At 44.1% G+C, this 22,812-nt stretch overlaps 1 protein-coding gene across 5 annotated transcripts in view; it reads left to right on the top strand.

Annotated features, from left to right (window-relative positions):
- The window catches only part of gria4b (glutamate receptor, ionotropic, AMPA 4b), a 134,570-nt gene that overhangs the window by 90,658 nt on the left and 21,100 nt on the right, over positions 1 to 22,812 (top strand). For 4 of the 5 annotated variants that reach the window (XM_063011792.1, XM_063011791.1, XM_063011793.1 and 1 more), the window contains exons 7-11: positions 2,546 to 2,713; positions 3,339 to 3,443; positions 8,537 to 8,647; positions 15,545 to 15,751; positions 18,333 to 18,706. In XM_063011792.1, coding sequence (XP_062867862.1) covers positions 2,546 to 2,713; positions 3,339 to 3,443; positions 8,537 to 8,647; positions 15,545 to 15,751; positions 18,333 to 18,706 — 965 coding nt within the window. Of the gene's footprint in view, positions 1 to 2,545; positions 2,714 to 3,338; positions 3,444 to 8,536; positions 8,648 to 12,922; positions 13,184 to 15,544; positions 15,752 to 18,332; positions 18,707 to 22,812 lie in introns of those variants that run through there. The other variant, XM_063011789.1, reaches the window with a different exon arrangement.

Genomic DNA, 22,812 nt, shown 5'->3' with positions numbered 1-22,812 from the left:
AAGCACTTTGTAGCTCTACAATAACTGACTGTAGTCCATCAGTTTCTCTGCATGCTTTGTTACCCCCTTTCATGCTGTTTTTCAATGGTCAGGACCCCCACAGGACCACCACAGAGCAGGTATTATTTAGTTGGTGGATCATTCTCAGCACTGCAGTGACACTGACATGGTGCTGGTGTGTTAGTGTGTGTTGTGCTGGTATGAGTGGATCAGATACAGCAGCGATGCTGGAGTTTTTAAACACCTCACTGTCAATGCTGGACTGAGAATAGTCCACCAACCCAAAATATCCAGCCAACAGCGCCCCGTGGGCAGCGTCCTGTGACCACTGATGAAGGTCTAGAAGATGACCGACTCAAACAGCAGCAATAGATGAGCGATCGTCTCTGACTTTACATCTACAAGGTGGACCAACTAGGTAGGAGTGTCTAATAGAGTGGACAGTGAGTGGACACAGTATTTAAAAATTCCAGCAGCGCTGCTGTGTCTGATCCACTCATACCAGCACAACACACACCAACACACCACCACCATGTCAGTGTCACTGCAGTGCTGAGAATGATCCACCACCTAAATAATACCTGATCTGTGGTGGTCCTGTGGGGGTCCTGACCATTGAAAAACAGCATGAAAGGGGGTAACAAAGCATGCAGAGAAACTGATGGACTACAGTCAGTAATCGTAGAACTACAAAGTGCGTCTATATGGTAAGTGGAGCTGATAAAATAGACAGAGGTGGTTTTAATTTTATGGTTTCTTAATAGTTGAATTTGTTTCACTTTTATATTCTTGGTATATTATATATATATTTATATATTCTAAGGCGTAGATCGTACTTGTTTCTGATAAAGATCTTGTCGTTCATGTGGTACTTTCTAATAGTGTGCGTCATGTCCATTTTAATTCACTGATTCCAGGGACGTTCATGTGTAGACGATTCATGTCCATCTTTTTGACGTCCTGCTTGCTATGATTCATACATTAAACGTTCCAAGTTCTGGGGCGCTTGGGCAGCGCAGCAGTAAAACACTCTACTCACAAGTTCAAATCTCAGGCCGGGCGCCTATATGGACAATATTCGGCTCGTCCAAAAGCGGGAGGACCCTAGAGTTTCCTGATATCTGCTGCAATTACGACCTCTGCTGGCTGATCAGTGGTGTCTGCACATAATGGAGATCGATGCCTGACTCTCCGTGCGCGATACGGATCTCCATATGAATCCACGTTGTGCATGAATCTACTGCACTCATGTTAGAGGCGGTGTGTGTTAGTCATGGCCCTCCTCAGTCAGGAGTGATCAGCAGCCGTAGAGAAAATGAAATGTGATTGGGTAGCTGGATATGACTAAATTGACATTAAGAATGGGTGGTAGGGTGTAGATCTTACTGGAAGTTTTTTTGAGAATACAGAATATGTATCATGATGTTTCATGTGATAAGGTTTGCTGTAATACACTATTTGGCTAAAAAGCATGTATCTGTGGGAATTTGTGCCCTTTTAGTCATCACATCTGTGAGGTTAAGCAGGCTTAGACTCTGTGCAGGCCACTGGATTTCCTTTACACCAGACTCATCAAACCAGGTCTTTATAAGCCTTGCTTTGTGCATAGGAAAAAAAGAAAGAACAGGCCTTCCCCAAACTGTTGCAAACCAAAGATTTGCTATATAACTGATTTTATGCACTTTTATTTATAGACAATTGCTAGGAGCCGTGTCCACATACTTTCACTTCTACAGTGAGAAAGTACGTATGTCAAATGTCAAAATTTTTCCTTGTACAGTTTAACAGGGGGCGCTTGCAGTGGTGGTGCAGCAGTCCCACCACTGCTTAGATCCGGGTTTGAATCTAAGGGGTGATATGAGCTGGCCAGGCGTCAATTAAGTCTGAAAACCTGTGATGGATTGAGTCCAGTGTTTTCTGGTGGAACTGGAGCCTCTGCAACCCTGACCAGGATAAAGCGTTTGATAGAAATGAAATTTGATAATTTATCAGTAATTGTTTCTTTGCTGAGAAGGTCCTGGGTTTGATCCCCAGGTGGAACGGTCCAGGTACTTTCTGTGTGGAGTTTGCATGTTCTCCCCATGTCCGCGTGGGTTTCCTCCGGGAGCTCCGGTTTCCTCCCACAGTCCAAAAGCTTGCAGTCAGGTTAACTGGAGACACTAAATTACCCAACAGGTGAATGTGTGTGTGTGTGCGTGTGTGTGTGTGTCTGCCCTGCGATGGACTGGCGCCCCGTCCAGGGTGTTACTGTGTGCCTTGCGCCCATTGAAAAGCTGAGATAGGCTCCAGCACCCCCCTGGTTGGATAAGCGGTTAAGAAAGTGAGTGAGGGGGCAAATACTTTTTCACAGCACCATACAGCGAAGAATGCGAGTACATGTGCAGTACAGGCCGTAATATGATTGTGTGTGTGTGTGTGTGTGTGTGTGCTTGATTAAACCAGATGAAATAACGGAGGAGATCCGGTGAAGGAAAAAGCATGTGATCAGAGGCCGTATGGACGTTTGGTATTTACATGACCTTTATCTGACCTTCTGTGTGCGCAGTACACCTCCGCTCTGACCTACGACGGTGTGATGGTGATGGCCGAGGCGTTCAGGAACCTGCGCAGACAGAAAGTGGACATCTCGCGTCGGGGGAACGCCGGAGACTGTCTGGCCAACCCTGCAGCGCCGTGGAACCAGGGCATCGACATGGAGCGCACGCTCAAACAGGTGGGCAGTGCCATTTATTTTTCTAATTTAATACATTGCTTTTTAGTAAACATTAATTTCATTCAATTGTCATGTTTTACCACCATTTTATCCTGGTTAGGGTTGGGTTATGTCCATTTTTTTCTGGAATCACTGGGCACAGTGCAGTAACACACCCCTGACACGATGCCTAACAATATCAAGCATCTGAAACTGGTTCATGCTACACTATATGGACAAAGATACAGGGAAGGCCCTTTCCTGTTCCAGCATGACTGCCGCTCTATGTACAAAGCAAGAAACTCCAGTGTCCTGTACAGAGCCCTGACCTCAGCCACAAACAACAGCTTTGGAATGAACTGGAACATCAACTGTGGCTTTGTTGACCAACATCAGTGCCCAGCCATACAAATACTAGCATCGTTTGACTGACTGGGCACAAATTCCCACCAAATAGTGACTGTTGTTCTAGCTGAAAAGATCACATAGAGGGTCACTCTGTTTTTTTTTTTTAAATGGAACGTCCAACAAGCTCATGGTCAGGTGTCCAAATACTTTTGGCCATAGTGCAGCGTTGAAGTGAGAGTAAGAAAACGTGAGATTAGTGTATTAGGCACTAATTACGTTGTTTATCACCACACTGCAGGTCCGACTCCAAGGACTGACAGGAAACGTCCAGTTCGACCACTATGGACGCAGAGTCAACTACACCATGGACGTGTTCGAGCTGAAAAACAACGGGCCAAGAAGAGTAAGAGCACCTGCACACCATTATAACCAGTCTGACATCATAATTCTGTCTCTTATTTACCAGTGACATCATAATTCTGTCTCTTATTTACCAGTGACATCATAATTCTGTCTCTTATTTACCAGAGTGACATCATAATTCTGTCTCTTATTTACCAGAGTGACATCATAATTCTGTCTCTTATTTACCAGTGACATCATAATTCTGTCTCTTATTTACCAGTGACATCATAATTCTGTTTCTTATTTACCAGAGTGACATCATAATTCTGTCTCTTATTTATCAGTCTGACATCATAATTCTGTCTCTTATTTACCAGTCTGACATCATAATTCTGTCTTTCATTTTCCAGAGTGAAATTTAAATTGAACTTAAATTGACCAAGACTCGTCTCAAGAACTTGAACTCACCAAGACTCGTCTTAAGACCTCAAATTGACCAAGACTTGTCTCAAGAGCTCAAATTGACCAAGACTCGTCTTAAGACCTCAAATTGACCAAGACTCGTCTCAAGAGCTCAAATTGACCAAGAGTCGTCTTAAGAACTCAGATTGACCAAGACTCGAATTTATTCTACTTCAGATTTCTCATAAATGCTAAATAATAATCACACACGGCGCTCCGGTGGTGAGGAGGTAAAACGTGCTGACCTACCAGTGCTGAGATCTCGAGCTCTCAAGTTCGAATCTCAGCTCTGCTATCAGCCGGCCGGGCGCCTACACAGATACACGATAGGTGCGTATGTATTGGCAGGGTGTGGCTCTGGATCTAAGCATGTGACAGCCTGGGCGCTCCTGGATTGAGGGTGGGGGTAGTAGCACATGCGAGAGAGAGAGAGAAAGAGAGAGAGAGAGAAAGAGAGAGAAACTCCAACTGCCCACGACTGGATTGGGTGTATAAAAATAAATCGGGTAACAAACTCATTTAAACATCTGCTTTGTGTTGCTGGCTGTAAAATAGTTGTCATGTTTTGTCTCTGCACATCTGCTGTGCCTCGTTTCAGCCTCGCGTCTGTCCTCCTCTGTGTGTGTGTGTGTGTGTGTGTGATGTGCAGAGAGTTGTCCGATACAGATGTTTTAGCTAAAACAATAGCGATCAGCCTGCCGCTCATTTTTCATCAGAATTGCTCCTCTTTTATGCCTCGCAGTGCAGCCTGAGGGTTTCTCCCGAGCGCTGGAGGATGTGATCTCATATCGCGGCTTCAAATGATGTAAAATATCATTTATATAGATTTTGCTCTCGTGATTAAATGCTGTACGCTTAATAAATCCAGCTCTTTATATAACCAGGCCTGGGCGAGCAGAGAGGAATTTATCACGTCCTCAAGTATTATAAAAGCTAAACATTAGTGAATGTAGAGCGGCCGGTATAAAAGCTCGGGACTAAAAAGCAGAAAGTACAAAAACATTTCCACTTTTCTGATTGTCTAAAGCAGCAAACTTCTATCCTGCCCCGACACAAGCAATGAACAAGCTGTGGCCCTTAAATGATTGTTTGATTGTTTGTTTATTAGCATTTTAACGTCATGTTTTACACTTTTTGGTTACTTTAATGACAGGAACGGTAGTTACTCATCGCACAATGTTTATCAGTTCTCAAGGTTATATCGAACACAGTCATGGACAATTTAGTGTCTCCAATTCACCTCATTTGCATGTTTTTGGACTGGGAGGAAACCGGAGCACCCGGAGGAAACCCGTGCGGACACAGAAAGGACCCGGACCGCCCCGGCCAGGGGATCGAACCCAGGACCTTCTTGCTGTAAGGTGCCGCCTGTCCTTAAATGATGAACATTGAATAGAAAATATGTGTCTATGATCGGGAACGAACTAAACCTTTAGACCTCTAATTATTGCACCACTGACTAAGCTCCAGTTTTCCATGGCCTTTGGAATATATGTGACCTCATCATCGCTTTGTGATGGTTGGCTGCTCAGATGGGTCACCTTTCTTGTAGCAGACGAGCACCATTGTATTGATGTCAATCCATCTTCTTCTTGGTTCTCCTCGTCTTCTGAGTCCGTCCACAAGTCCTGTCATAGCACCGCTTTCAATATTGTTATCTCGTACACTTGCTCAGTGGTGATCATCTTCCTTGTTCTCGAAAGCCTGTATGAGTCTTTCTTTTAATTTCTTCAGTGTCCAGGATTCACATCTATATGTGGCTCCTGGCCAAACCAAAGTTTCACCATCACTGCCATGCTCATTGCTATTCCTGACTTCCTGACCTTTTAGGGTATAAACAGCCCTAAAATTATTAGGATTCATTTATTTTCTATGCCAAACTCACCTGAAGTGTCTCATCTGACCAAACAACCCAGTGCTGAGGGGCACAACAGTGGCACCGTGGCTGCGGTTGGACTCGAACCAGTGACCCTCTGATTATTAGTCTTCATGCACACAATCTAAATAGTTTGTTGGTGTTTAGGTTTGCAGATTTGTGGCCCCCAAAATGCTTTTATGTTGTGCAAATCTCCTCCTGACTATATACTGTATACGTTTATAGCCATTGCTTAACTTTCTTTCTTTCTTTTGTATATTCTCTAATCTTCTTCATACTGATGGATACCTATGGGCCCGTGTGCCTATTTGGCCTGTGTCATCTCATGTTTATACCCCAGTAAAACCTCAAGTCTTAACACATTATGAGTTTCTGAACAGTCTTAAAAATAAGAAATGCTTTTATTTATCTTTAGCTACGTTTTCCTAATAATATTTTCTACAGGAGTGTCCAGCACATGTTCATGTCTCCAACTACATCCCCATGCACCCCAAAACTACCCCATCCTATCCCCAATATGACCAAATTCCTATTCCCTATTCCCTTTCCTGTTATCACTAATGTAATCGTTTTTTCCCCACATACGAGGATTAACAATCTCCCATAAAGCGTTACAGGTGACTGGCAGGAGCTATAAAGCTCCGTTCGACCCGCCCGGTGTCCTGTGGGTCCTCAGTGCCGTGCTTTACGGAGTGCGGCGGCTCCTGGCTGCACCGTGCCGAGGGAAGAATGATTGAGGGTGATGCAGGATGATAGAGGAGGGCAGGGCTGGGTGGTGCAGAGTACAGAGGAGCTGGCACTCTTTTGGGAGCATCAATCAGACGGCTGATACGCCGCTGCAGGCTCCTCTGGCTTCTCCTGTCCGGTCATATCCAATCACCCCTGCTTTCATCAATCATCGCTCAGCGAGATGTAAGAGACCCGGCGACGTCAGTTCCACGCTCGGCCGGACCAGTGCCGGAGAGGATCGGGTCTCGCACCCTGCATTTTAATCACGGGGCCGTGCTGAGCTGTGCTGTGTTCACAAACAGGGTCACAGATACATATTTACACAGATACACAAATACATGCGTAAGGGACACCGAATCGGGTCATGGTAGTTATATATATATATATATATATATATATATATACACTGATCAGCCATAACATTAAAACCACCTCCTTGTTTTTACACTCACTGTCCATTTTATCAGCTCCACTTACCATATAGAAGCACTTTGTAGCTCTACAATTACTGACTGTAGTCCATCTGTTTCTCTGCTGTTTTTCAATGGTCAGGACCCCCACAGGACCACCACAGAGCAGGTATTATTTAGGTGGTGGATCATTCTCAGCACTGCAGTGACACTGACATGGTGGTGGTGTGTTAGTGTGTGTTGTGCTGGTATGAGTGGATCAGACACAGCAGCGCTGCTGGAGTTTTTAAACACCTCACTGTCACTGCTGGACTGAGAATAGTCCACCAACCCAAAATATCCAGCCAACAGCGCCCTGTGGGCAGCGTCCTGTGACCACCGATGAAGGTCTAGAAGATGACCAACTCAAACAGCAGCAATAGATGAGCGATCGTCTCTGACTTTACATCTACAAGGTGGACCAACCAGGTAGGAGTGTCTAATAGAGTGGACAGTGAGTGGACACGGTATTTAAAAACTCCAGCAGCGCTGCTGTGTCTGATCCACTCATACCAGCACAACACACACTAACACACCACCACCATGTCAGTGTCACTGCAGTGCTGAGAATCATCCACTATCTAAATAATACCTGCTCTGTGGGGGTCCTGATCATTGAAGAACAGCATGAAAGGGGCTAACAAAGCATGCAGAGAAACAGATGGACTACAGTCAGTAATTGTAGAACTACAAAGTGCTTCTATATGGTAAGTGGAGCTGATAAAATTGACAGTGAGTGTAGAAACGAGGAGGTGGTTTTAATGTTATGGCTGATCGGTGTGTCTGTGATTTGTCTATCAAGGTGATGGTCAGGTGTCCACATACTTTTGGCCATATTGTGTCATTAAGTCACAGAAAAGAAACAGTCGCAGAAATATTTGGAATCCCAAGACCGCCATGTAACAGAAGTGTGTGTGATTTGGACCTCCGCACTTCATCCTGTAATTACACACACACTATAAAACACTAAATAATGGTGCGTTCACATCACTCACAGATTACTGTTATTACTAGTTTCCAATTGTTTATGTAAGCAATGATTACAAGTGTGTGAAAAAGGGGAAATAACTGCATTGTACATCAACCTGGGCACAGAATTATTCTATATCGTCCAGCGTCACACACTCACTCATTCACTCGGTCACATTTAGATGAAGTACATGATTATTCATTATTCATTTTTATTATCTTTGTTATTTAGGTGCAACCTAGTGCTCGACTTAATTCAATTTGGATGTGTTGCCATAGTAACAACTCGTATCTCAATATCTCAAGAGTGAACAGCTCGGAGTCGATAAATCAGTTTTCAATAACTGCTTCATCCTAATCAGGGCTTCACAAATCATTTCACTTACGCGCAGGACAAATATCAAACAGCCAGTTCACTTTCTGCATGTTTTGGGGTGTGAAAGGTAACCTACGTGCTTAAAAACTCGCACAGTCGCAGCAGACAGTGACCGGACGCAGACGTTGCTGTGCAGCACCTACTTGATTTACGCACTGCACCACATCATCCGCACTTGTGATCCTATAAACTATATTCTTCACACCAGAACCACCTGAAACCGTCATTTAAGTGTGAAGTGAACGCACCACAGGACAGCCCGGCCTCCTAACACTGTGTCTCCTCCTCAGATCGGTTACTGGAACGATGCTGATAAGTTGGTTCTGATCCAGGATCAGAATTTGCTTCCTAACGAGACGTCGGGGATGGAGAACAGAACCGTGATCGTCACGACCATCATGGTGAGCGTTTCATCCAACTTCTCAACTTCTTTATGCTAATTTCATTCAAACAGAACTATTGTTAGAAAAAAAGAAAACAAATCTGACTGTCTTTCATCCAAACGTTTCATTTAATGAGGCGCCCTAATTATTTTAATGACATTTGCACTGCATTAAGTCTGGAGGTTTGAATCTGGAGACGCCTTGTGCTTACCGGCGGCTGCATGAATCACAATCCTGCTGTGCTGTCGCTCACTAAAGTATTTGTGACCTGTCATTTATCCCCCCGAGAGAAAAAAAAACCAAAATTAGGAAAGTCAGAAATACACTGGGGGCGAGGCAGAAATCCACCCTGGACAGGGCACCGGTCCTTCACAGGGCGTCACACAATCACTCACTAGCACCCGTGTAAAATATAAAGCACTGTAATGGACTGGCGACCTCTCCTGGGTGTGTACTATGATTCAGTGGTGAATTGTACCCACCACGACCCTGGATAGGAGAAAGCGATATATATAATATATATAAAGATATATATATATAAAAATATAGTGATCGCATTTGACATCATCCTACGCTCCTAAGAAGAGGGCGTGTCTAAATTCTTAGACCCCTTAAAATGCTCCTCCTGAGGCGCCTTAATTCTGAGTGATAATCTGACTGAATAACGAGGGAGTCCGACGCTTCCTCAGCGCTGAAGGCAATCCCAGCATTCAGTGCGGCACGACTTTTCTCACAAAATATGACAAACACAGGGGACGAATGTGGAGCAACCAACTGAGTTCTATTCAAATGTAAATAAATTCTCACTGATGTTTCATGTGTATAAAGGTATCATTTTACAAGTGCCGCTTATTTGTAAATTCAGGCTCGTCAGGGACAGTTTAATCGTTTTCGTTACACGGAGGGAGACGTTAGCTGGCGCGCTAGCATTGATTTGAACTACCTGAAGCTAACTGTGTTAGCTTAGTAAGCTAAAACTGCGGTGGCGTGATCGATGTAATCTCTGTCTAAATAGAGCGTCTAAATAATCTGATTTATGAGCTCCATGTCTTATTAGAATCCTTCGTACTGAGGCAGCTGATCAGGTAGGCAGTAGGCAGCAAGGCAGCTCACTAGGTTTTCGAAAATAGATTCATTGTAAACGTGTGAGTTCACAGTAGAGGGTTTTCCATCCACCAACTTTTTGCGAACTTTGAAAATGCGCATTAAAAAAACCTGGATGGAAAAGCTCAAAAATCGAAAAAAGTTTTCACGCTTGAACGGGCTGGAAAAGTTAGAATATCGCATCGCCGAAATGTGAAAAAAGGGGATGGAAACGGGTTTTGCGAATGAACGATGACGTTTACTGCTGGAGGGAGGATTGTAATGTGTGTACCATCCAGTGCATCGTACACCTGTGGTATGTGGTGCGCTGCATAATTACGCTGCACTATTTCTTCTGCCTCCTGCGCATTTGGTAATACGACGTAACGTTTCATTAGTTTTGATGTCATTGCTTGGCATACAGCGTGTACACTACGGTGAACTGTTGTTACGCTTACCCCGAACGTCTCGGCCACTACCCTGTACTCCACACAAGTGGCCAGCTTGTACAAGGCAATAGCAATCCTCTTTTCAGTTGGCACGGGTGGCCGGTGACTGTAAACTTTTGGCTCTACAGATGACCCGATCATAGTGCAGAGCTTATCGAAGGCTGATTTTGACATTCTTGATCCAAAGCTCGTCTGAAAAATGGTTCTGCACAATGTGCTCCCAAAATTGTTTAGTGCGTTTATTGCGAATAGAGATTTGAGCCCACATTAGATGGGCCATCGCTCGTTCTGTCCGACGTCTCTTAGCTGCAAACAACATAACCATAAAAAAGATGGCAAATGGTTGTAAATATAATTCTACTTAAAGCAAAAAACGAATTAAATCTCTCCATCTTGTACATATTAAAGACGGTCCCTGCAGGAATGTGTGTGTCATCTGCTTAATTCATCCTCTGTGTGTCCGACGGTCTCACGGCTGCCCTACGAGGTGCCCATGATGTTGTTTTGTTCTCGTTCGTTGTCGCCTGTTGTGTTTTTTTGGATTTGTTCATTTCACGAGTGTAATAAAGTGCTGTAACTTTACACCGTCTTCTTATTTTATATGAGAAATGTATACAGAATGCCTTTCCTTTAATTTGTCACTGTCTGTACAGTGTATCACAAAAGTGAGTACACCCCTCACATTTCTGCAGATATTTAAGTATATCTTTTCATGGGACAACACTGACAAAATGACACTTTGACACAATGAAAAGTAGTCTGTGTGCAGCTTATATAACAGTGTAAATTTATTCTTCCCTCAAAATAACTCAATATACAGCCATTAATGTCAAAACCACCGGCAACAAAAGTGAGTACACCCCTTAGTGAAAGTTCCTGAAGTGTCAATATTTTGTGTGGCCACCATTATTTCTCAGAACTGCCTTAACTCTCCTGGGCATGGAGTTTACCAGAGCTTCACAGGTTGCCACTGGAATGCTTTTCCACTCCTCCATGACGACATCACGGAGCTGGCAGATATTCGAGACTTTGCGCTCCTCCACTTTCCGCTTGAGGATGCCCCAAAGATGTTCTATTGGGTTTAGGTCTGGAGACATGCTTGGCCAGTCCATCACCTTTACCCTCAGCCTCTTCAATAAAGCAGTGGTTGTCTTAGAGGTGTGTTTGGGGTCATTATCATGCTGGAACACTGCCCTGCGACCCAGTTTCTGGAGGGAGGGGATCATGCTCTGCTTCAGTATTTCACAGTACATATTGGAGTTCATGTGTCCCTCAATGAAATGTAACTCCCCAACACCTGCTGCACTCATGCAGCCCCAGACCATGGCATTCCCACCACCATGCTTGACTGTAGGCATGACACACTTATCTTTGTACTCCTCACCTGATTGCCGCCACACATGCTTGAGACCATCTGAACCAAACAAATTAATCTTGGTCTCATCAGACCATAGGACATGGTTCCAGTAATCCATGTCCTTTGTTGACATGTCTTCAGCAAACTGTTTGCGGGCTTTTTTTGTGTAGAGACTTCAGAATAGGCTTCCTTCTGGGGTGACAGCCATGCAGACCAATTTGATGTAGTGTGCGGCGTATGGTCTGAGCACTGACAGGCTGACCCCCCACCTTTTCAATCTCTGCAGCAATGCTGACAGCACTCCTGTGCCTATCTTTCAAAGACAGCAGTTGGATGTGACGCTGAGCACGTGCACTCAGCTTCTTTGGACGACCAACGCGAGGTCTGTTCTGAGTGGACCCTGCTCTTTTAAAACGCTGGATGATCTTGGCCACTGTGCTGCAGCTCAGTTTCAGGGTGTTGGCAATCTTCTTGTAGCCTTGGCCATCTTCATGTAGCGCAACAATGCGTCTTTTAAGATCCTCAGAGAGTTCTTTGCCATGAGGTGCCATGTTGGAACTTTCAGTGACCAGTATGAGAGAGTGTAAGAGCTGTACTACTAAATTGAACACACCTGCTCCCTATGCACACCTGAGACCTAGTAACACTAACAAATCACATGACATTTTGGAGGGAAAATGACAAGCAGTGCTCAATTTGGACATTTAGGGGTGTAGTCTCTTAGGGGTGTACTCACTTTTGTTGCCGGTGGTTTAGACATTAATGGCTGTATATTGAGTTATTTTGAGAGAAGAATAAATGTTCACTGTTATATAAGCTGCACACAGACTACTTTTCATTGTGTCAAAGTGTCATTTTGTCAGTGTTGTCCCATGAAAAGATATACTTCAATATCTGCAGAAATGTGAGGGGTGTACTCACTTTTGTGATACACTGTATATACAAACACTACATGGACAAAAGTATTGGGACGCCCCTTCTAATTAGTTAGTTCTTGGGTTTCAGCCACAACAGCTTGTAACAAGTGTAATAAATTACTTACATAAAGGAAATTATATTTTTTTAGTGTTGCAGAAACAGTTTAGGGAGGAGGATCCTTTCCTGTTCCAGCATGAGCAAGCTCTGGGATGAACTGGAACATCAACTGAGGCTTTCTTGTGCCCAGCCATACAAACGCTTTGACTGAATGGGCACAAATATCACATAGAAGGTCACTCTGTTTTAATAGCCTTTGTTTTTGAAATGGGACGTCCGACAAGCTCACGCTCAGGTGTCCACATACTTTTGGCCATATAGCGTATAAGCGTAGACTGAAGGAATGTTGGATGTTGATGCAGCATTGTGTAATGCAGAAGGAATAAGGAATGGAAGGGTTACACCTGAAGCACGTGCTCCTCTTTTCAGCCCGGCGTGAAGAATCCTCGTTTACGAAACTGAGACGAGGCGAAACAAAGCCCCGCATTAAAGCTGCCGTCTGAACCCGAAAGCAATAACGTCTGAGCCAAAACCGAGCGGGTGATGAAGAGCCGGGGTGCAGATACACGCGGGCGGAGAGCAAGGCCTCGTCGAGCAGCCGAACGGTGGACGGACCTGGCGAGAGCGACGATGAGAGCTTTAGGAAATCAGGCGGCAGGACTTTCACTCACGGACAAACAAATACGTTCAAATGAGACAGAAATAAATTGTAAATTATTAGTAAGGTTTGGTTTTGTTGAAGCATGCTTGGTTATTATTGTCCTTATAAACCAGGGCTGTGGTCAGTAACTTCTCCCCCTTTTGCTTTTCTGTTTTTTGATGCCTGAAAATCAGTAAATATAAAACATGTTTAGTAAAAACCGGTCATCCAATAAAATCTTCCAACACATTTCACCATCCGAAGTCAAACCCAAACCCAGTCTATACGGGACGCGTACACTATATGGCCAAAAGTATTTGGACACCTGACCATGAGCTTGTCGGATGTCCCATTTCAAAAACAAATGCTTTTAAAATATGTGACCCTTTGTGATCTTTTAGCCACTATTTGGTGGGAATTTGTGCCCAGTCGGTCAGAAGATGACAACAACAGTATGGCTGGGGCTCAATTGATGTTCCTGTTGGGGCTGAAACACATGAATTCAGTAATTTGAAAGGATGTCCCAATACTTTTGTCCATACAGTGTGTTTAATGTTAGTCATAAATCACAGTTCCTCTGTGTGGAAGAGGGTTATCAGTGGAAGTCCTTGACGTTCAGTGTTCAGTATGAACACACTACACTGAGGGTTGTTTTATTTTTAGCACTCCCTTAGACTGAGAATCAGAAACACGAGAAGCCAGCAGTCAATCGGATATATTTGCAGGATGACCTTAAAGTAGCAGGAACAACAGTTAAATAGTCACATACATGAAGAACCACAGAGATACATGTCTGTAAATAACACATGAGCATTTAGACAAATCAAAACAGTGGTCAGATGTTAACTCAGTGGGATCTCAAGCTTTTCAGTTTAAGTCTTAGCTCTGCTATCAGCCAGCCGGTCGCCTATACAGACACACGATTGGAAACAGGGTTCCTCGTCTCTGGTGTAAGTGCGACCTCTGCTGACAGGTCGAGGCGCCTGCATTTGGGGCTTATCACGGATGGCAGTGCGTCACAGCCTCGGCCCTCCTCGATCAAGGGTGTGGGTGGCCACGACTGGACTCGGTGAAAATGTAAATCCGAAGAACCCAAAAAAGATTGAATTAACAAAAAGCCACTTTAACTTTGAGCCAGACAGAAATGAAGCTCCATTCTGTTTCTCTCAGTGGGGCTGAAAACACTCACGCTAATAAAGCACTAATGAGAACGATGGAATTACCTGCTGAAATGTGTGTCCTTCCACATCAGAAATACTCCAGATGAAAAGATTCTGGCTGTAATGAAGTGCTCAGTGTTCGCTGAGGGACGAACGCTCTATCCGTCCCGCTGGGTTTTTACTTTTCATGGTTCCAGGCCAGACGTTTGGTTAGAAAAAAACATCTCTGAGAGGGAAGCTGCTTCTTTTATTCTTTTATTATAATCATTATGAAAATTTACCTGCTTTATCTGCTTTACTTTACCAGAATGTGTGGAATTGTATAAATGTGTGTTTCCTTTTTTACTTTTAATTACTGTTATGAATAATATAGTGGTGACTGTGGCTGTATGATGTAAAGACTTTTTTCCAGTCTGATTGAATTCATTCTGATTATAGATGAAGACTCAGTGTTTAAATGTTTAATCTACTCAACATGATAGATAGATAGATAGATAGATAGATAGATAGATAGATAGATAGATAGATAGATAGATAGATAGATGATAGGCAGACAGACAGACAGACAAAAAGATAGACAGACAGACAGATAGATAGACATACATACAGACAGGTAGATATAGACATATGGATAGACAGACAGACAGGTAGATAGACAGACAGGCAGGTAGATAGACAGACAGACAGACAGGTAGATAGACAGACAGGTAGATAGATAGACAGACAGACAGGCAGATAGATAAATCTCCTCTGTTTGACTTTATTGTTTAGCACCTTTCGTAACTTGTACTTATTACACTAATTTATATAGACCATAAAAGACCTCCAGTTATTAATGGATTGCTGTACTGTGTCTCATTACGGTTAATAATGATGTTAAGTTTTATTATATTTATATTGATAAACTGTATTCATTGATTTGACATTCTGATTTTCTGATGTGATGCATGAAGGACTTTTATTATGTAATGATTTGGTGATTTAATGATGTAAATCTAAATGTAGTAAACTGTTATTGTTGCTACGTTCTTTATGTATGTCATTATAATAAGAAGTGATCGTGAATGTGCTTCTTTACAGAAGAAATGTGATCCAGACTGTATATGAATGTTATTTTCTATTAAAATCTATTACTAACAGTGTGCATTAGGATTCCAGATCTTTCTAGTCTATCAGATCAGATGTGGAGTTGGAGTTTTGTTCGTGACGGGTTGCCAGGTTGACTCTCCTGTGTGGTTTTGCTCCCTCCAGGAAGGTCCGTACGTGATGCTGAAGAAAAACTGGGAGATGTACGAGGGTAACGACAGGTACGAGGGATACTGTGTGGATCTGGCATCCGAGATCGCCAAGCACATCGGCATCAAGTACAAGATCTCCATCGTTCCCGACGGGAAGTACGGCGCCCGAGACCCAGACACGAAGATCTGGAACGGCATGGTTGGGGAGCTGGTGTACGGGGTAAGAGTGAGGAAAATAAGAGTCATGGTTATGTGTCAGGGTCACAGTGTGTCCGGTGACAGCCACAAATGTTGCATGAAAGGGTAGGATTACTGCTGTAAAGGGTGCAAATCAGTTACACATTCACTTACATTAATTGGTAGTTAGGAGCAGCCAATCCACCTTCTGCATGCTTTTAAAAGGAGAACAAGCACGGGTAGATCACACACAGCTTCTCACAGTAACTAGAGGTGAGGATCAAACCCAGATCCACAGAACTCCACCATGCCAGCCACACAAGCAGCCAATCCACCTTCTGCATGTTTTTAAAAGGAGAGCAAGCACGGGTAGATCACACTCAGCTTCTCACAGGTAGTAACTGGAGGTCAGGATCAAACCCAGATCCACAGAACTTCTCAGTACCACCCACACAAGCAGCCAATCCACCTTCTGCTTGTTTTTAAACGGAGAGCAAGCACAGGTAGATCATACACAGCTTCTCACAGTAACTGTAGGTGTGGATCAAACCCAGATCCACAGAACTCCACCATGCCACGCACACAAGCAGCCAATCCACCTTCTGCATGGTTTTAAAAGGAGAGCAAGCACGGGTAGATCACACACAGCTTCTCACAGTAACTGAATCAAACCTGGATCCACAGAACTCCACCATGCCACCCACACAAGCAGCCAATCCACCTTCTGCATGTTTTTTAAAGAAAGAGCAAGCACAGGTAGATCACACTCAGCTTCTCACAGGTAGTAACTGGAGGTGAGGATCAAACCCAGATCCTCAGAACTCCACCATGCCTCCCACACTGGATTAGTAATCGGAAAGATGCTGGTTCAAGCCCCACTACTCCCAGGCTGCCCCTGTTGGACCCCTGAGCAAGGCCCTTAACCCTCAATTGCTTAAATTATTTACAATCCTGATTGAAAGTGGATTCGGATTAAAGCCTCTGCTAAAGTCCTGCGAGTTTGTATTTTTAACTAAACGCTTAGTTGCAGGAAACTCTGTGCCCGTAGAATTTGGCATGAAAGGCTTCAGCCTGTCCGACCCCGTCCCTCTCATACAGAATTAATCGTGTTTTTTAATAGCCGGGGAGGATTAAAGCAGGAAGCGTCAGCAGTTTCCTCCATCAAGCGAGTCCTTAAAGCAAGAGGAGACGGTCCTCCCTCACTCCTCGAAAAAAATAAGGAATACACTGTACAGCCAAAAGTATTTGGACACCTGATCATGAGCTTGTTGGACACATTTCAGAAATCAGATGTTGTTAAATTAGAGTGACCTCTGTGTGATCTTTTCTTCTGAGAAGGCTTCTCACAAGACTTTGGAGTACGTCTATATGAATTTGTGCCCATTTAGTAAAAAAAAAAATGCATTGTTTGTATGGCTGGACACTGATGTTGGTCACGAAAGCCTCAGTTGATGTTCCAGGTCATCCCAAAGCTGTTGAGTGGGACTGAGGTCAGGACTCTGTGTTTCTTTAAATGAAGCAACACTTTTATCCAAAGCGACTTACAGTTGTGACAGCACACAAGCTAAGCAATTGAGGGTTAAGGGCCTTGCTCAAGGGCCCAACAGAATAAATAGACTTCTGAATACTAGTCCATTACCTCACAACTTTTCTTTATGTTTCAACCTTTCTCCTTGTTTCTACACTCACTGTCCATTTTATCAGCTCCACTTACCATATAGAAGCACTTTGTAGTTCTACAATTACTGACTGTAGTCCATCTGTTTCTCTACATGCTTTGTTAGCCCCCTTTCATGCTGTTCTTCAATGGTCAGGACCCCCACAGGACCACCACAGAGCAGGTATTATTTAGGTGGTGGATGATTCTCAGCACTGCAGTGACACTGACATGGTGGTGGTGTGTTAGTGTGTGTTGTGCTGGTATGAGTGGATCAGACACAGCAGCGCTGCTGGAGTTTTTAAACACCTCAATGTCCTTGTTGGACTGAGAATCGTCCACCAACCAAAAATATCCAGCCAACAGCGCCCCGTGGGCAGCGTCCTGTGACCACCGATAAAGGTCTAGAAGATGACTGACTCACACAGCAGCAATAGATGAGCGATCGTCTCTGACTTTACATCTACAAGGTGGACCAACTAGGTAGGAGTGTCTAATAGAGTGGACAGTGAGTGGACACGGTATTTAAAAACTCCAGCTGCGCTGCTGTGTCTGATCCACTCATACCAGCACAACACACACTAACACACCACCACCATGTCAGTGTCACTGCAGTGCTGAGAATCATCCACCACCTAAATAATACCTGCTCTGTGGTGGTCCTGTGGGGGTCCTGACCATTGAAGAACAGGGTGAAAGGGGGGTAACAAAGTATGTAGAGAAACAGATGGACTACAGTCAGTAATTGTAGAACTACAAAGTGCTTCTATATGGTAAGTGGAGCTGATGTTATGTTATAGCTGATCGGTGTGTAATTGATTTGTTACACCAGTTTCAATCGTTAGCAATTAGAAGGGGCGTCCCAATACTTTTTGAGGTCAAATGATTGTAATTATTTTGCTGCTAATAATAAAACCTCATTAATCCTCTGTACTGAAGTGCTGATGAAGATACCTTCTTGTTTCAGAAAGCGGAAATCGCTGTGGCCCCATTAACCATCACCCTGGTCCGGGAGGAGGTCATTGACTTTTCCAAGCCCTTCATGAGCTTGGGAATCTCCATCATGATTAAAAAGCCCCAGAAGTCCAAGCCGGGCGTGTTCTCCTTCCTGGACCCTCTGGCCTACGAGATCTGGATGTGCATCGTGTTCGCCTACATCGGCGTGAGCGTGGTGCTCTTCCTGGTCAGCCGCTTCAGCCCGTACGAGTGGCACACCGAGGAGCCCGAGGAGGGCACCGACGGTGCGCCCAGCGACCAGCCCCCCAACGAGTTCGGCATCTTCAACAGTCTGTGGTTCTCGCTGGGAGCCTTCATGCAGCAGGGCTGCGACATCTCGCCCAGGTGAGCGTTTTAATTCCTCGCCTCCGAGCTCCGAGTCGCCCCGGCGTGCTCGCTCAGAAGTGGAATTAGTCTCTTAACCCGGGGTTAGATCATGAAAAGCTCTCGGCGGGCATTGATATGGTAATCCGGGCACCTGAAATAGCCTGGTTACCATGGTAATGTCCGAAAAGTGCGTGCAATTCGCCGGGAGCAGGAGGAGGGTCGGGAGAGCGGTGATCGGTATTCTGTTGAAGACTGACCTTAATGCAAATGATTTAACGTGGTATCTGTGGGGGAGGATGGGGGGGGGGGGGGGGTACTGCTGACCACACACATCCTGAATTGTGTGTGTGTGTGTGTGTGTCTTTGATCTGGACAAAGTGGCCTGTTCATACGCATTAATGTGCTGCCATCATCAGTCTGTGTGTCTTTCCATGCATTTCTACACTTATAGGCGACAACTATTCCACACCAAAAGTTTACATCCACTTATTAGGGGTACACTATGTGGCCAAAAGTATTCAGACGCCTGATTGTGAGCACAGACCCTTTATATCATTTAATACATCTGTCAACTTCAGTGATTAGAAAGGGTGTCCACATACTTTTGGCCATATAGTGTGACGTAAATAGAAATAACTATGAGTCTATTATGTTCCTTTATGTGGGCAGTTGTAACCTAGCGGTTAAGGTACTGGACTAGTAATCAAAAGGTTGCTGGTTTAAGCCCCTCCACTGCCCAGTTGTCACTGTTGGACCCTTGAGCAAGGCCCTTAACCTTCAATTGCTCAGACTGTATACTGTAATAGTACTGTAAGTCACTTTGGATAAAAGCATCTGCTAAATCCACACGTGTCGCCCTCCATCCATCGTCCATGTCCAGCATGAATGAGCATGTCGACACAGCACTAGGGGGAAAATGAAGAGCGTCCAGTATTTTTATTATTGGACGTGTAGTTCACACGTGTGTGTGTGTGTGTGTGGACGAGCTGCAGTGCTTCAGTGGCTCTGTATTGTTTTTAAAACCGTACTCTCTTACACTCTCTGAGTGGAACAGTGGGAGTTTTATCAGGATCATGATGGGCGCGGCGGTCGCCTCCCGATTGCTGTGCACTCACATGCTCATTTCTGGACACAGTCGCAGGGGAAATGCACTCATCAGCGGCGCGCTGCAGCGGCGCGCCCGGGTGTTTTGTGTTGTTTGTGGATATTCGGCTCACCTGCTGGGTGACCCCAGGCTTTCTGCACCAGTATGTGACGCCAGCTCTCGCTCTCTCTCGCTCTCTCATGCTGTCTCTCTCGCTCTCGCACTTTGCCTTGACCATGATAGAGCTTTATAAGACCTTTTATATCAAAAGAGGAAAGAAAAAACATGAACTCTATTTTTCAGGCCCCCTACTAGGTAAGAAATGACTCACATGACAGGACAAGGAGAACAAAGGAGCAATAAAAGAGCCGCCCGTGCTGGACAGCAGGTACTTAGATTGGCATCAGAACCATCCAGCTTTGGCGTATGGTTTTGATTCAGAGTAAGAGGAATCATTTAGGCCTGTAAGATGCATAGAGCTGATAAGAGTGCATGAACATAAAGTATTAAGAGTTAAGATTAAGATTTATGAACCTGAGCTGCTATTCTACACATATTCGTTCATCGTATCTCATCATCTGCCACCTTTTGAATGTTAATATTACCTGCTCTGTAATTTACAGAGTGAATTTGAAGCGCTGCGCTGTGCTACCCTCCTATTTCCTCGACGTAACCCCGTAATTTAGCTCTGATTTAAAGACGGAAACCCTCCTGAGAAGTGCTTTTACTCCATGTCTTTAGGTTGCAGGAGGAATTCTCAATGCTGTGTTATTTTATTCATTTATTTATTTTATTGCTTTCTGCGTTCATTATTTGGAGGAGAACGGGAAATGGTTTTACGGCACTTGAAGTTGAATCGTGTTGCATCTTATATCTATTTTTGTCGGCTCGCTCGTTCTTTTTACTCTGAAATTCTGACTGTAAGCACAACCCTGTAACGCCGACAAAATATAAAGAGGACAGAGTATTTTGTTTTTATTTAATGAACTCACGGTGCTGATTCTGTTGATCCACTTTAAACCTACATGCACAGTCTTTTGAATGTGTGCTTATGTATACAGAGAGGAGCAAAAATAAATACATAAATAATATGTATACACAAACAATTCTGCATAAGAGCTATAATACTAGATTTATACTGACATTAAGGGATAAATATAAGTTACCTTTGACTTTTACAGTTAAAACTGGTGCTCAGATTGGTTACCATAAGCATTCAGACACTTAAATACGTTGGCCGAAGTGTCCAGTGGGTTTGAAATGTCCATTGGGATTGAAGTGTGTCCAGTGGGATTGAAGTGTCCAGTGGATTTGAAGTGTCCAGTGGGATTGAAGTGTCCAGTGGATTTGAAGTGTCCAGTGGGATTGAAGTGTCCAGTTGGTTTAAAATGTCCATTGGGATTGAAGTGTCCAGTTGGTTTGAAATGTCCAGTGGGATTGAAGTGTCCAGTGGGTTTGAAATGTCCAGTGGGATTGAAGTGTCCAGTGGGTTTGAAGTGTTCATTGGGATTGAAGTGTCCAGTGGGGTTGAAGTGTCCAGTGGGTTTGAAGTGTTCATTGGGATTGAAGTGTCCAGTTGGTTTGAAATGTCCAGTGGGATTGAAGTGTCCAGTTGGTTTGAAATGTCCAGTGGGATTGAAGTGTCCATTGAGATTGAAGTGTCCAGTGGGATTGAAATGTCTATTGAGATTGAAGTGTCCAGTGGGATTGAAATGTCCATTGAGATTGAAGTGTCCAGTGGGTTTGAAATGTCCATTGAGATTGAAGTGTCCAGTGGGATTGAAGTGTCCATTGGGATTGAAATGTCCAGTGGGTTTGAAGTGTCCATTGGGTTTGAAGTGTCCATTGGGTTTGAAGTGTCCATTGGGTTTGAAATGTCCATTGGGATTGAAGTGTCCAGTGGGTTTGAAATGTCCATTGAGATTGAAGTGTCCAATGGGATTGAAGTGTCCAGTGGGTTTGAAATGTCCATTGAGATTGAAGTGTCCAGTGGGATTGAAGTGTCCATTGGGATTGAAATGTCCAGTGGGTTTGAAGTGTCCATTGGGTTTGAAGTGTCCAGTTGGTTTGAAATGTCCAGTGGGATTGAAGTGTCCAGTTGGTTTGAAATGTCCAGTGGGATTGAAGTGTCCATTGAGATTGAAGTGTCCAGTGGGATTGAAATGTCTATTGAGATTGAAGTGTCCAGTGGGATTGAAATGTCCATTGAGATTGAAGTGTCCAGTGGGTTTGAAATGTCCATTGAGATTGAAGTGTCCAGTGGGATTGAAGTGTCCATTGGGATTGAAATGTCCAGTGGGTTTGAAGTGTCCATTGGGTTTGAAGTGTCCAGTGGGTTTGAAGTGTCCATTGGGTTTGAAATGTCCATTGGGATTGAAGTGTCCAGTGGGTTTGAAATGTCCATTGAGATTGAAGTGTCCAATGGGATTGAAGTGTCCAGTGGGTTTGAAATGTCCATTGAGATTGAAGTGTCCAGTGGGATTGAAGTGTCCATTGGGATTGAAATGTCCAGTGGGTTTGAAGTGTCCATTGGGTTTGAAGTGTCCAGTGGGTTTGAAGTGTCCATTGGGTTTGAAATGTCCATTGGGATTGAAGTGTCCAGTGGGTTTGAAATGTCCATTGAGATTGAAGTGTCCATTGAGATTGAAGTGTCCAGTGGGTTTGAAATGTCCATTGAGATTGAAGTGTCCAGTGGGATTGAAGTGTCCATTGGGATTGAAATGTCCAGTGGGTTTGAAGTGTCCATTGGGTTTGAAGTGTCCAGTGGGTTTGAAGTGTCCATTGGGTTTGAAATGTCCATTGGGATTGAAGTGTCCAGTGGGTTTGAAATGTCCATTGAGATTGAAGTGTCCAATGGGATTGAAGTGTCCAGTGGGTTTGAAATGTCCATTGAGATTGAAGTGTCCAGTGGGATTGAAGTGTCCATTGGGATTGAAATGTCCAGTGGGTTTGAAGTGTCCATTGGGTTTGAAGTGTCCAGTGGGTTTGAAGTGTCCAGTGGGTTTGAAATGTCCATTGAGATTGAAGTGTCCAATGGGAT

The sequence above is a fragment of the Trichomycterus rosablanca genome, chromosome 16, assembly GCF_030014385.1.
Source record: "Trichomycterus rosablanca isolate fTriRos1 chromosome 16, fTriRos1.hap1, whole genome shotgun sequence".
Classification (NCBI taxonomy): domain Eukaryota; kingdom Metazoa; phylum Chordata; class Actinopteri; order Siluriformes; family Trichomycteridae; genus Trichomycterus; species Trichomycterus rosablanca.
Note: the sequence above shows the minus strand (reverse complement) of the source record. Positions and strands in the feature narration are given on the sequence as shown.